Source organism: Limulus polyphemus, unplaced genomic scaffold (genome assembly GCF_000517525.1).
Source record: "Limulus polyphemus unplaced genomic scaffold, Limulus_polyphemus-2.1.2 Scaffold830, whole genome shotgun sequence".
NCBI lineage: Eukaryota > Metazoa > Arthropoda > Merostomata > Xiphosura > Limulidae > Limulus > Limulus polyphemus.
Window position 1 is genome coordinate 127,915 of NW_013666440.1, and position 13,874 is coordinate 141,788.

The window sequence follows — 13,874 nt, forward strand, 5'->3', positions numbered from 1 at the left end:
AGCGAGTTGTAATTATTATCAGTTTATCTAAATCATTTACAAACCCAGATTCAGCAAGCGAGTTGTAATTATTATCAGTTTTATCTAAATCATTTACAAACCCAGATTCAGCAAGCGAGTTGTAATTATTATCAGTTTTATCTAAATCATTTACAAACCCAGATTTTTAGGTTAAGAATTAAGAACATAACATTATTCATTTTATTTTAATTCTGAGAACGATTATTTATTTATTTATATTTATTATTATTATCATCATTTTATTCTAATTAACTAAGTAAGATGTGAAAATAATGAAATAAACTTGTATTAATTTCAGTAGTTTATTTTCTGTTATTCGTTAGAGTATTTTGTTGGGAATAAAATTTATCAAATGAATTCAAGATGATAAATATATATTTACAAGCATGAACATCCTAATATTTTCTTTATCTGTGCTTGGGTATGGCCATATTTAACTTAGATAAAATTATTTGCTTATTTCTTGTTGGAATCAAGGTCTTGTGCAAGTTCGTGGACAGCAATGCATCTTTGGTGCTTGTTCGCATCAAAGGAAATCCAAATATCTTCAAGACTGAACTTTTTGAAACAGAAACAATCAATCCCATAGCATCAGTATCAACAATGCGGTAGCCTTAGTGTACAACGTGGACTAAAGATTTCTATTTGTTTCTTCTTGGAAACATGGAAAAATTATTGATGTTTCGTTTCCTCTTGGGCTACAAAGAACACTCTTACCTTGAGTTGTAATGCTTTGTTTGTGATAACATCTTTAACTGGTCTGCCAAGAAATGAAACAACTCTATCCTGTTGGTATATCTGATGAAGCTGCCACTGTGTTTGCTACACTGTCATCTGCCATAGAATGCTTTGACTCATGATATGGACAAATATGTTGTACTTTGTTATGATCGCATAAGAGAAAATCAGAGTAAGAATAAAGCCAGAAAAGAGCTGTTTTTGTACATAAAGTAGCAGTATGGACAAAATAACCCCAACAAAAGCAGCTCTGAAGCCAAAATGGCGGCTTTTAAAAGTCGTATCTGAGAACAGTTGTGTGACTGGTGCTCCAGAACTGGCTGACCCAAGTGAATGGGTAGTTGGATGCCTGTGTGGATCACAATTCTGGAGACAGTTACCTCTTATACAGAACTACTTGCCCGGACCAGCAAAAAAATGCTGCAAGGAACAATGGAAATGTAACAATGCAGGTTTAGATGCACCACTCTAAGTATATGTGATAGAGACATTTTGATGTTTGTTTATATAATTGTACTAAGTAAACATACGTAATACGCAGAAGAAAAACAAGAATATTAAATTAGGTTTGAGAACTTTAATGGACCGCAATTACCTGTTGAATGAAAAGTAGACGACGTTTCGGATTCTATACTGAGACGTTCTTCAGGTCTCGAAGGAGGTCTCAGTATAGAAGCCGAAACTTTTCATTCAACAGACAGTTGTAGCCCATTAAAATTTTAGAACTTACATTAGAAGTTTTTTAGTTGTTGTTTGTTTTAGTACAAAGCTACACAATAGGCTATCTGCCCTCTCCAGGGAATGGAATCCTGTATTTTAGCATTGTAAGTCCGTAAACTTAGCACTATCTAACCTGGGGGCCATTACTTTAGAAGTCACATAGTTTCAGAAGACTGGCTGTTCAGAGACATCTATTGTTAGTCTATCAACACCCACGGTGAAAAAAAAAATGTCTGCTGCACGAAACTAAAACCATCAAATGACAAAGACGATTGGACAGATTTAGGAGGAGCAATATGCTTCAGGTCGTATACTGATTGACTGATTTATTCAGTAGTGTTAGGGTTAACCTTTGTCTAACCGTAACAATTGAAGAACATTTCAAAACACTGCCACAACCAGTCCGAAACCCGCTTATTTCACATACGAACAGAAAAGTTTGGTGATACTGGAGCTCTGAGCGAAAACTATACAGATCGAGTAACGGAAATCATATGATGTGAGTCATGTTGCACCCTTTTCTGTACTGACAGTAAAGTAAAAAATATGGAGAAAACCACGTGAGGAACTTAACCCTACTTGTGCTGTTCTACCGATGTAAGTATCTTAAAGTAGGTTAATGGTGTACGAACGTTCTTTTATTCCTTCAGAAGAGGAAATAACGTTTTCAGTATTATCAATCGTGTCTGTTGCATTTCATCCCGACTGTCAAGTAATACATCAATCGATGGTGCTGTTATTTTTCAAAACTGACTCTAAGAACAAAACAGTGACTTCAGCCATCTTTGTTTCTCATCTCACTCATCGGATTTTAATCTGATTGAGGAGTTAAATATTTGAATCGCTGTCGTAATTATTTGCTAACATCTGTAAACCAGTTGCATATGACAGCACCTTGTGTTATCTTGTAAAATCTAATCCACTTCAAATCAAGGGTGAACCAGTTGTTTATCATTGTATCCTGTAAAGTCTAAACCACACCAAATCAAGGGTGAACCAGTTGTTTATCATTGTATCCTGTAAAGTCTAAACCACACCAAATCAAGGGTGAACCAGTTGTTTATCATAGCACCTTATAAAGTATAAACCACACCAAATCTAGGTTGAACTAGTTGTATATCATAGCGCCTTGTATAGTCTAAACTACGCCAAATCAAGGGTGAACCAGTTGTTTATCATAGCACCTTGTAAAGTCTAAACTACACCAAATCAAGGGTGAACCAGTTGTATATCATAGCACCTTGTAAAGTCTAAACTACACCAAATCAAGGGTGAACCAGTTGTTTATCATAGCACCTTATAAAGTCTAAGCCACACCAAATCAAGGGTGAACCAGTTGTTTATCATAGTACCCTGTAAAGTTTAAGCCACACCAAATCAAGGGTGAACCAGTGAACACTGCAAACGCTTCTATTGTTAATGAATCAGGTTTGAGTAGTTTATGCTGATAACAAAAATGATTTGAACTTATTTACAAAAACTTTAAAATAATACATTTGGTATTATGAAGTAAGCAACGATTGTAAACAATATTTTAGGTTGTGTTTTATTCAGTGGTTTTTAAAAAACGTAATTTTCACATTTGATGCTAGTGAATACAGTTAAAACGGCTAAAAAATTGATTAAATATAAAGTTAAAAAATGCCGGAATGTTGTTTGTTGTGCCTTTTATTTCTGTTTGATCATGTTTAAGCCACTTATAACCATGTTTATCAGTTTTAGGCGATGCGACCCTTATAGGGTTATATAATTTCAAAATTTGTAGCTTCTAACTTCTATAAATGAACGTGTCTTTAGTTCGTCAAGCATTATCTATACATTTGCTTCAAGTAATAAAGACCTATTGGAGCTATTATAGCTACCAGTCACTAGCTTCATATTTATTGCTGTCTAATGCCATAATAAAGCATACATTAGTTTTAATTCGTGAAAAAAATTAGCTGGTTTAGCGATTTTATTTAGCTGATAAGATTATGACAACATTTACCTAATGAGCTGTGTGAATCACCTACCAAGATCTTGGTTAAAGATCAATCATGATTCTGTTTCCCACAACCATTCTTTGGAGAAAGTAGCACATTGAAGAAGAATAACCTCGTTCATGGACTTCCGTTTCAATCCCTGGGATAACTTTCACCGTGAATGACCTTCCAGGATGTATTTCCGGGTTTCTAACCCATCAAGAGTACACCAGAAGACCCGATTATACATCGTGACTATTGTGTTGTGGCTCAATTTTAGGCATGGCTGGCTGCTATTTAGCCTTGAACAAGGCCATCATTATACCTCTCGAATTTGATTTCACGCTGGTGAATGACGTAATTGTTAAACAAACCGTTGATAATTGTATGCTATTCTAGCGGTGAAAGGCATTAAGACATTTAGCAATCAAGCCAACTATCACCCACATCCTAAATGAGGACAGTGGTCATTCAAGAATGACATCGAGAGACAGTGTTACCAAATCTAGCATAATTTCGGGATCATTTTTCCAGTTGGCATAATTTTTAGCATTAGTGATATTTTAGCATAATTCTGAAATATCCCCCCTCCACATGAAAAATATTAATTGAAATTTGCTGTAAGTACGAAGTAGTCAAATTTTCTGAACTCCATGAAAGTATGTTTGTATGATTGTATGTTTCAGCGCCTTCTTCAATTTTTGATAAAAGTCAACTGCGTAGTTGTAACCCTTAATGATTCAATCCTGTCTGCTCCGTTCTTAATCCTACAAAACTTGTCAAAGGTGACCAGGCGTTTATTGCAGGATTTTCTTTGAAGTTTCCCACGATAATTGCAAAGCAGGAACAGCAACAACATGACAATGACTGGCGTTCATTGTTACTGAGTTGTGATGTTGATAAGTTTATTTCTCAAAATATCAATACTGAATTATTTTGGTATGAAGTTCATGTACATGGAAAGTATCCCACCCTCTTAAAATTTACCAGAGCCTTTCTCAGTGTCCCTATTTAAATATTTTGATACTCATCTCTTGTGCCTCCAAAACTTGCTTGAGTTTGTATATATATTTTTTGTACTGGATTTGACTTTTGGACATATCTTGACTTAAAATAATTCTAATTTTGGAGATTTAATGGGGTTTTTTCAATATATTAGCACACTGAAACAATAAGACATGGTTGAAAGATAGCATCATTCTACCATAATTTCACAAGTTATTTGGAATAATATCACTAGTTTTAGCATAATTTTTCAGCGAGTCTGGCATATTTCGTTCTCCGACATATGGTAACACTGCCGAGAGAATGACTTTTAACCTAAAAATTACTTGCATGTATATTTAAACTCCTTGTTTTTGTCTTATGTTATTAACATCAATCCAACATATGGTAACACTACCGAGAAAGTGACTTTTAACCTAAGAATTACTTGCATTTATACTCCTTGTTTTTTTTATGTTATTAACATCAATCCAACATATGGTAACACTACCGAGAAAGTGACTTTTAACCTAAGAATTACTTGCATTTATACTCCTTGTTTTTGTTTTATGTTATTAACATCAATCCAACATATGGTAACACTAACCTAAAAATTACTTGCATGTATATTTAAACTCCTTGTTTTTGTCCTATGTTATTAACATCAGTCTCAGGTCTGAAGAATTATTTGTTTAGAATTTTCGTGCAAAGCTATCCTAAGGTTATTTGCACATTAGTTCCCTAATTTGAAACTGATAGACTAGCGGAAGCAAGTCAATTAATTGTATCAACTTCTTTCACCACTTTCGTCGCTTGTAGTCCATACTTTCGTCGCTTGTAGTCCATACTTTCGTCACTTGTAGTCCATATAATTTCGTTGAGTTATTAAATAACTCGAAAATTATTATCTATAATTATTATCAAAAATTTTAAAGAACTATTTCCCGAAAAAAATCTAAACTAAACTAAAACCCCATCTCTGCGAATGAATGTTTGTCAGTTGGTTCCTGAAATAAAGGTTAAAAAATAAACATTGACAGTATGTTAACTGTATAAATGGAAAAGTTTTATGGTGAAGTATGAATATAAGTTTATTTGAATGATGAGTGATAAAAAGTGTCTGTACATTTGCCTGTTAATAAATATATTTTACAGTGTGAGCAAGGACCATTAAATTTTGATTTTTTTTAAATAGAATAGTTTTAATATATTTGATTTGTCCATTCTATTAAATTAAAAAGATTATTAGATAAAAATAATTTCAATTTTTTTATGGTTTATTATTATATCTAATGCAATATGAAAGAAAAATGATAATCATTAAAAAATTACGTCTCCTTGTATTTTACATTTATGCATTTTTGTATCTTGGGTTTAGCATTGTCATCTAGTGGGAAAAGTGATACCCCTTTTAGTTGCAGTGAACAGTTTGGCTACTACTCTGATCCAAAGGATTGCAGCAAGTATTACGTGTGTGTGTTTGGAGATCCACTGCACGAGAGTTGTACTGGAGGGTTGTACTTTAGTAGTGAGCTGCAGACCTGTGATTGGCCGAGAAACACAAAATGTGGGGGCGGTAAGTGCTATTTTCTCAGGTACACCAAATTTGATAATGCTACTTTCACACTTCTATAAATCATCGGTCAGAAACTAACCTTAGAACTGGCAGTTCTCGGTTGCACAGATATGTAGATATTTAGCCTCTATTCTTACAAACAAAACACGTTGAAGTAGTAATGTTTTAGAAACGCCAGATATCGTAAGACCTTTTTTTCTTACAAACACAGAATGTACTTATTAATCCTATTTTCTTAGAAGAATCAAATATGCTTAAAGCTATTTCCTTAGAAACGTCAACCGTTGATATGAGTGTATTCGTCTTCTTTGAAACATCAAATGTGGTAACAGCTGTTTTTGTTGTTGTTTTCAGAATCACCAAATTATTTAGAGAACCTTGTTATGTTTTATCTCGAGACATGAAAAAATAACCTTATGTAATATTTCGTTTAGGATCACAGGACAACGAAGAAGACCACGAAAGTTTACGGCAAAGTGACGACATCTTTTTGAGCCAAAGACGTAATCCCGAGACTTCACATGAAGTATCTTCAAGTTATGGTGAGCGGACAGCTTCTAACAGTAGAGGAGCGAAAAGCGGGAGGCTAGAACCTCTTACTCCACGAGATGGTAGAACGTGGTCGTCAATTTCTAATAGTACCTCCTCACCTCTAATACATCCTCCTCCCAACCCTCCACCTGTTCAGATCATTCCAATAACAACTCCCCATTATAATCAGTACAATAGGCAGGAGAAGTCCAGTAATCCAGAGCAAAACAATTACAACACTTTTAGTGGTGATCGATCACCAAATGTCTTCGATCTAAGTGTATTTGTGAAACAAGTCTTTGGAAATGGTGACGAATCTAAGGGCACAGTTACAGATGTCCAAACCTATGACATTAACAATCGACGTAGGGAACCAGATGTACTTGCGCCCATTGACCATAACAATGGCCGTTCAAAAGATCCAGATGAGGGGCCTTATCCTGGACTTGAATTAAACCGGAAAAATTCGTCTCCTGGTCGGGAAAACTTCGAAGGTGCAAAGAGATATTCTGCTATAAACACCAACAATGGAAACCAAAACGATCCAGACTCAACCTTAGCTTACAGAAACAACCGCGGCAATTACCAAGAATCTGATGAGTCTTCTTTATACAAAGATAGAGACACTTCTAAAGGGACTGCAACACGTTCCTCTTACAGTAACCTTGGTGATATAGAAAACTTGCCTGTCTTCAACAGTAATAATGGTAAACATGAAGACGCAGATGTGATTCTGCCTTTATCTAGAAATAATGGTCATTTTAAAGACCCTGATACAATTACCCCATTATCAAGAAATAACGACCAATATAAAGATCCCAATGTTAGATTGCCAACTTCAGCACTCGTTACTCCTCTGGAGAGATCACACAAAGTGAACGATCAAAGTACTAAGAATCATCGTCCTACCTATGGTAGACCTGTACAAGCTTTAGAAGGTTCAGACAGCTTAGACGCCCAGTTTGGCACCAATCCTGCCATTATAAGTCTGCCAGATCCTCCTAATCAGCGTAACTATAATTATCCTAGTGACAAAAAGCTTACTACTACTCGAAACCTTAAGAACCCCCATACAGACGATAAGCAGGCTGGCAACAACCCTTCTGAACACTTTAACTACAGGAATTATAATGAACCATATCAGTACAGTTATGAATACTATGATGACTATGACCCTACAGCTGACACGCCACCACTCAAGGTTAAATCCCACAAATCACCTACTGTTCAAACAACAAACTTTACAAAAATCCCTTCCGTAGTTACCAAACCACCAGCTTCAAGACCAGTCCAGCAAGTGGATTCCACTCCTAATTTTCCTTCTAGGCCTCTGCCTGTATATCCAACTCCTACTCCTTTAGTGGCAGCTGGAAAATGCAATCCCAGTACGTGCCTTGTTCCAGACTGCCGTTGTGGTGGGACAGACATTCCAAATGGATTGCCAGTCCGCGAAACTCCTCAAGTAATACTTCTAACTTTCGATGATGCTATTAACGATTTAAACTTTGATTTATACAAAGAAATCTTTACTGGACGAAATAACCCTAATGGTTGTCCCATTCTTGGTACGTTTTATGTTTCTCACGAGTGGACAGATTATGGACAGGTTCAAACTCTCTACTCTCTAGGCCACGAGATGGCGTCTCATACTATCAGGTTAGTTTCCTTAGAATGAAATGTATTCGCGGCTGTAACTTGAAGTCAATGATGCTTTTTTTTCAGGCTCAACTATAACTGAATACAATAATCAATGCAATGAATACGTTGAGATAGCAGACACCTATCATGCATGGTCGGCCTTTTGTATCAAATGTAAGAACTTATGTGTGAAAGTAAGGAAGAATGAAATAATATGTTGACAACACTAAGTCTAATAATAAGTTAGCAAACAATTATATATAAGCATAGTAAAGTGATTTATTTTGGGGGAACATACTAGATGTTTGGACAGAACATTGGCCTGTCTTCTTCACAGACTAATGTTCTGTTGAACCATGTAATATGTTACCCAAAAACCAAATCACTTTATTATGCTAATATATAATTGCTTGCTAACTTATTATTATCATTATTATAGTATATTGTGCTTCCTTAGTCGCGTAACATTAAATCTGCTGTATTCAGTGCTGACAAGACCTTACGCCAAATAACAGGGCTCTTCAGGCTGGGTGGGATACGTCAGACATATCAGTGGTGGAAACGATATTTATATCACCAATTACTTGAACAACAACTGGTTTCGTGTGAATTACTTGAACAACAACTGGTTTGGTGTGAACTAGATTAAGTTGGTGAAACGTAATTTGTTATCAATTTTATTTAAATCTTAACACATCAGAATTAGCCTAACCTCAAAGTTTTCCGAGTCTCCACTGGCTTGCTGTTCAATGTAAAGCCAACTCTTAAGCATTGTTTCAAATAATTATGAACATAGTTAATTAAAGTCATAATTATTTGTGTACTCGTGTAATCATGTGTATTTACACACTACGTGTACTAATTAAATGACGTTTTAGGAATATAATAGATGTAATTTATGTGTCTGTCTCGTTTTATTGAACAGAAACTGAACAACCTGAGAAGCATGAAAATCGGTATTTAGTGTCAGTACATTAGACTGACAACCATGGGGCATACTATTAATAAAAATGTCGACATGAACGTTTTGTGAATAACTCTTCGAGATCTAAGCTGTGAAATTAAACATGCACCCAATGAATATCGTGCATGATTCTTTATTGAGTATATAGCTTTCTGTGTGTATTATTCTAATACACGATTTTTGTTTGTTGCAGCCACAGCTATGGCGAGAAATTCTCTAAGAACAAGTGGTTTAAAGAAGTGCAGGGTCAACGAGAGGTTCTTCACTTGTATGGAGGAGTCAAGTTAGAAGATATTCGCGGTATGAGGGCACCATTCCTGCAGATTGGCGGGAATCCTATGTTTGAGATGTTGTTCGAGGCAAACTTCACTTACGACTCTTCCATGCCCGTATTCGAGAACAACCCTCCCTTCTGGCCTTTTACTTTGGACTACACTATTAACAACGAATGCATGATTACCCCCTGTCCAAGCAAGTCCTTTCCAGGACTATGGGAGATGGGAATGGTGATGTGGGTAGACTTGAGGGGTGGTCGGTGTTCTATGGCCGACGCCTGCTCCAGTCATCAAGATGAAGAAGGAATCGTAAAGTTTCTGAACAAAAATTTCAACCGCCATTACAAATCTAATCGTGCCCCGCTTGGTCTGTTTTACCATTCGGCTTGGTTTACTACAGCTCATCATAGGAAGGGGTTCATGAAATTCCTAGACGATATTCTTTCCAAAGGTGACGTCTGGGTTATAACCAACTGGCAACTCATTCAGTGGCTAAGGTCCCCTACACCAATCTCCAAATTAAACAACTTTGAACCTTGGCAGTGTAAACGGAAAGATCTCCCCCCTCCGTGTCATCACCCCACAGTATGTAATGTTTGGGACAAAAATGGCATACGCTACATGAAAACGTGTCAGAAATGTCCGAGTCACTACCCCTGGGTGGGGAAGACTGGTTACAAGGAAGGCGGATAAATTGGACTTTGGTTGAGTGATAATGGTTATGTTTAACGTATAAAGCTGTTAATGTCATTATAAACACTTAGATATAATCAAACCTCAATTGTGTAAAATATTGAGTAATCACACACTAGAAACTGCTGGGTGGTCAACGCTCTTTCTGCACTATTGTGTGTGTGTATATATATATACCTTATTGAGGAACAGTTTTTCTCTTACACTTTTCTCTACGCTCTAATGACACTATAAATTTTTTCTTGTTAAGGGAGAAGTTTCATAATTCTTTCACTACACAAGTATAAGTCAGTCATTTGTTGTCTTCAAACTCCTCTACAAAATGGTGTCTGTTTTCATGTGTGCTTGAAACGAATTTGAAACTTTTTGTACAGTGCAGTACTGGAAGCCTGTTCAAGACGTAACGGTACAAGCAACAGACTTGAACCTCATAACAGAAGTCGTGGAAGACGGGATCTTTGTCGCTCAGGAAGCTGTGAAAAAAAAATACGTTCGTGCTGGTTTTAGACATTTTTAATTGCGTTACTCTGCCGTCAACAGTCGTAATGGACTGAAGAAAGAATAAAAAATGCTGAAATAAGCTTAAACTTTTTTTTTTGTCGAGAGCATCCCCATTTATTTCTTCTTACATACATTTCTATATGGATATTTATCACACTATATTTTCATATTAGTTTATCCAAATTATGTCTTTTGTTGTCCTCAACAGTATCATAACGTTTTATTTTAGTTACTTAAAGCATAGAATTCTTCCTTATTTTAGTACACATTGAATTTCATATTGCAGTGTTTTGTGAATATGCTATTACTTTTGTTGTTCGTTATAGTTAACCGTGATTAAGTTTCGAGTCGCTCTGTACTAACGTTTCCACCTTGTGATAGCCGTATTAAATATAAATATCGCATTTGTCAAACAGACAGTAATTTTTTTGGTTTCTCGATATAGCAATATTAATAGTTTTATAAAATGATTTTTGTTTCATAGCTGAAATTTTCTTTAATATTTTAATTTGGTAATGAAAAGACATCGACTGCGAACACATAAATAATCAAAGAGCGATAATAAAATGTTACTTAGTTGCTTCAGTAACGTAATACCATCCAAAAGCTCGATAAACTTAATTATTCTGTTTATCCGCGTTCATCACTCCCGGTTAAGTGGTGAGCCAAATCCATTAATCTGAACGTTAGCTGCTGTGACGGAGTTAACAGTATGAATGTCAAAAACAAACGTAAAGAATCATAGATTTTGGACTGGAAGTCAGTTTGACCACTTCGTAATTCCAATTGACTCAGGTCTTTTGTAGGTTTTATTTTTGTTTATGTTTATGCAACTGTCTTTATATTTATTCTTTGTGAAAGAATGCTTAAGGGTGTTGAGGCATAAAAATAAATCGTGCAATTTTTTTTTTATCTATAGCATCGACCTTACTGGACTGATGAGTATAAGAAACTGAATATGTTTCGTATTTCAATCTTCAGAACACTAAATATGAAAAAAGATAGTGGCAGATCTAGAGAAAAGTTAATGAGGAATGTTCCTGGATTTATAACTTATAATTTCTGTAATCACCTTAACAGATAGACACGTTTTTTTTTTTCAATATTCATTTACATTATGGCTTTATAAACACAAAACTGTAGAAGAACCATAGGGTTTGGTGCCAATTGTTCCTAAGTGCAATGAAGAAGTAAATGTTCTGTAATGCTCCTTCCCTTTAAAGTTCAACCCTTTTTAAAATTTAAAAACATGTAGAATGACTTATAAAACTTAGTTCATTTATATCATTATAAATGATTTAAACAATTAATCAAATTTATGCAGCGAATTTTTAAACGTATACACATTGATGGCATATTTCTGGCAAACATTTTTTCGCAATTAAATTAAAATGACTTGAATCAGTGATGTACACCACACCTTCATATAATGGATGGGATGCATATAAAAAAAAACAACAGTAAAGCAGGAAATTATTCTAGCAAAAATATCACAAACAGAAATGGTGGTTAGTATAACGGTTTGTTTGTTTATAAAAAGGAAAGCAGAAAAGAAACAAATGAAAGAGAACTAACCTGAAAGGAAAGGTTAATGAAGAAAGAAAAACACAAAAGAGTGAATTAAGCACTATTTATTTAGAATATGTATTTACATATATTATGTTCATATCTAATTTAGATAGTTTGTGAGATAAAAATCTAGCCTTGACATCTATATAAAATTCAGTTTATCAGTTTTTGAATCTAGTGACACTGTTGTATATTCGAATATTTCGGCACATTACTACAAAAACACCATTTGTGATTTTGGTCTACGTATACACCTTGGCCAACCCTGCAAGTTTTGTTCCTGAATATTCCAAGGTTGTAATGAAATCCTTAAATACACACCATTTTAAATCAATGGTAGATAATTCTGAATAACTTACTCGAAAGTTCTTTATTCAAACTACAGGTCTGGACCTGGTCTAACGGTTAGCTATATCCAACTGTGAGTCTGAGAATTCCAGTTCACGACCCATTAATGTAAGAACATGCTCCACACTTTGCACTATAAAAGTGACATTCAACTCTCGCTATTTGGTCAGAGAAGTAGGCCAAGAGTTGGCGGTGGATGCTGTTGCCTGTCTTAGATATAATCTATCAGTTCAGAATTAGAGACGGTTTTGCTCGGATGGTACTTTTATAGCTTTGTGTGAAAATCTGAAACTAACAAACAAAATATTCAAACCAGAATATACGTTTGCAGGGTACAACATCGAATCAGTTTTTTTGATACACATTAATAAGATTGACCATAAAGATGATCCCTCGTTGTTGTTTGAATCAATTGAACATTGCTGAAACAAACTTTCGAAATGTAGACATAAGACAGAAAATGTATGTTTGTGATACGATGCGATATTCGATTTGAAATCGAACTAAAGTAACAAGAAAGATACATTTTTACCATCATTCTTAACAGCAAACTTAATGAATGTATATTTGCCATTTAAGTAGTTAAAAAACCCACTAGCATATTCAGATAACTTACTCATCATCAACATGTTTAGAAAATACTGTTATTTCAATTCCTGGGACATTCATGTAAATAACTTTTATTCACGGAACATGAAAAGGGTTTGCGTAATCCGGAGATAATCTAGAACCCACGGCTACGCCATCAGTCTTATTATTAAGAACGTTGTTAATTAAGAAATGATCAATTTTATTTGTATAGACACTTTAAATTTAATAAAACTTTACTTGAGACTCTACTTTTACAAATCACTGTTTTTATTATCCAAATTAGCACAAATTTGAATTTCTTCCTCGTGTGGTATTAAAGTAAATTCAACATCAAAACTCGATAAATAAAAATTAAGCTTTTAAACTTAATAAATACAATGGCTAATGTATTCAGAGTAAATACTTTACAATATTGCTAAGATATCATACCAAAGCACGAACAAAAAAAGGTTTCTTTAGTGGACAAGACAAAATTATTTATGAATTTTAGGTAAACCTTTTAAAATGATATCTGTTTATCTAATAATAGGATAAGTATCTCCAGTAATGATACTGTCTCGTTTTTTAACTGTAATAAATGTTTCTGAATTTTGTTTGAATTGTATTTGTTCAATAAAAATAGAAGTTTGTGTGTTTAATAGTATGATCTTATTAATTCACAATCACAACAGTTCTCTTTTTAAGATTTCAAAATTAAAATAAATTTTAGCCAGAGTTTTATGTGCCACTAGATGTTATACACAGGAGTTCGAGTTTTGCAGTGA

The 13,874-nt window shown here is 34.6% G+C and overlaps 1 protein-coding gene across 1 annotated transcript in view; it reads left to right on the forward strand.

The window, feature by feature from the left end:
- The window catches only part of LOC106460759, a 62,313-nt gene extending 48,642 nt beyond the window's left edge, over positions 1-13,671 (forward strand). The window contains exons 2-4 of the mRNA XM_022387537.1: positions 5,803-6,000; positions 6,435-8,187; positions 9,327-13,671. Of these exons, the coding sequence (XP_022243245.1) occupies positions 5,803-6,000; positions 6,435-8,187; positions 9,327-10,101 (2,726 nt within the window). The 3' untranslated portion in view covers positions 10,102-13,671. The remainder of the gene's footprint in view (positions 1-5,802; positions 6,001-6,434; positions 8,188-9,326) is intronic.
- The last annotated feature ends 203 nt before the right edge of the window (positions 13,672-13,874 follow it).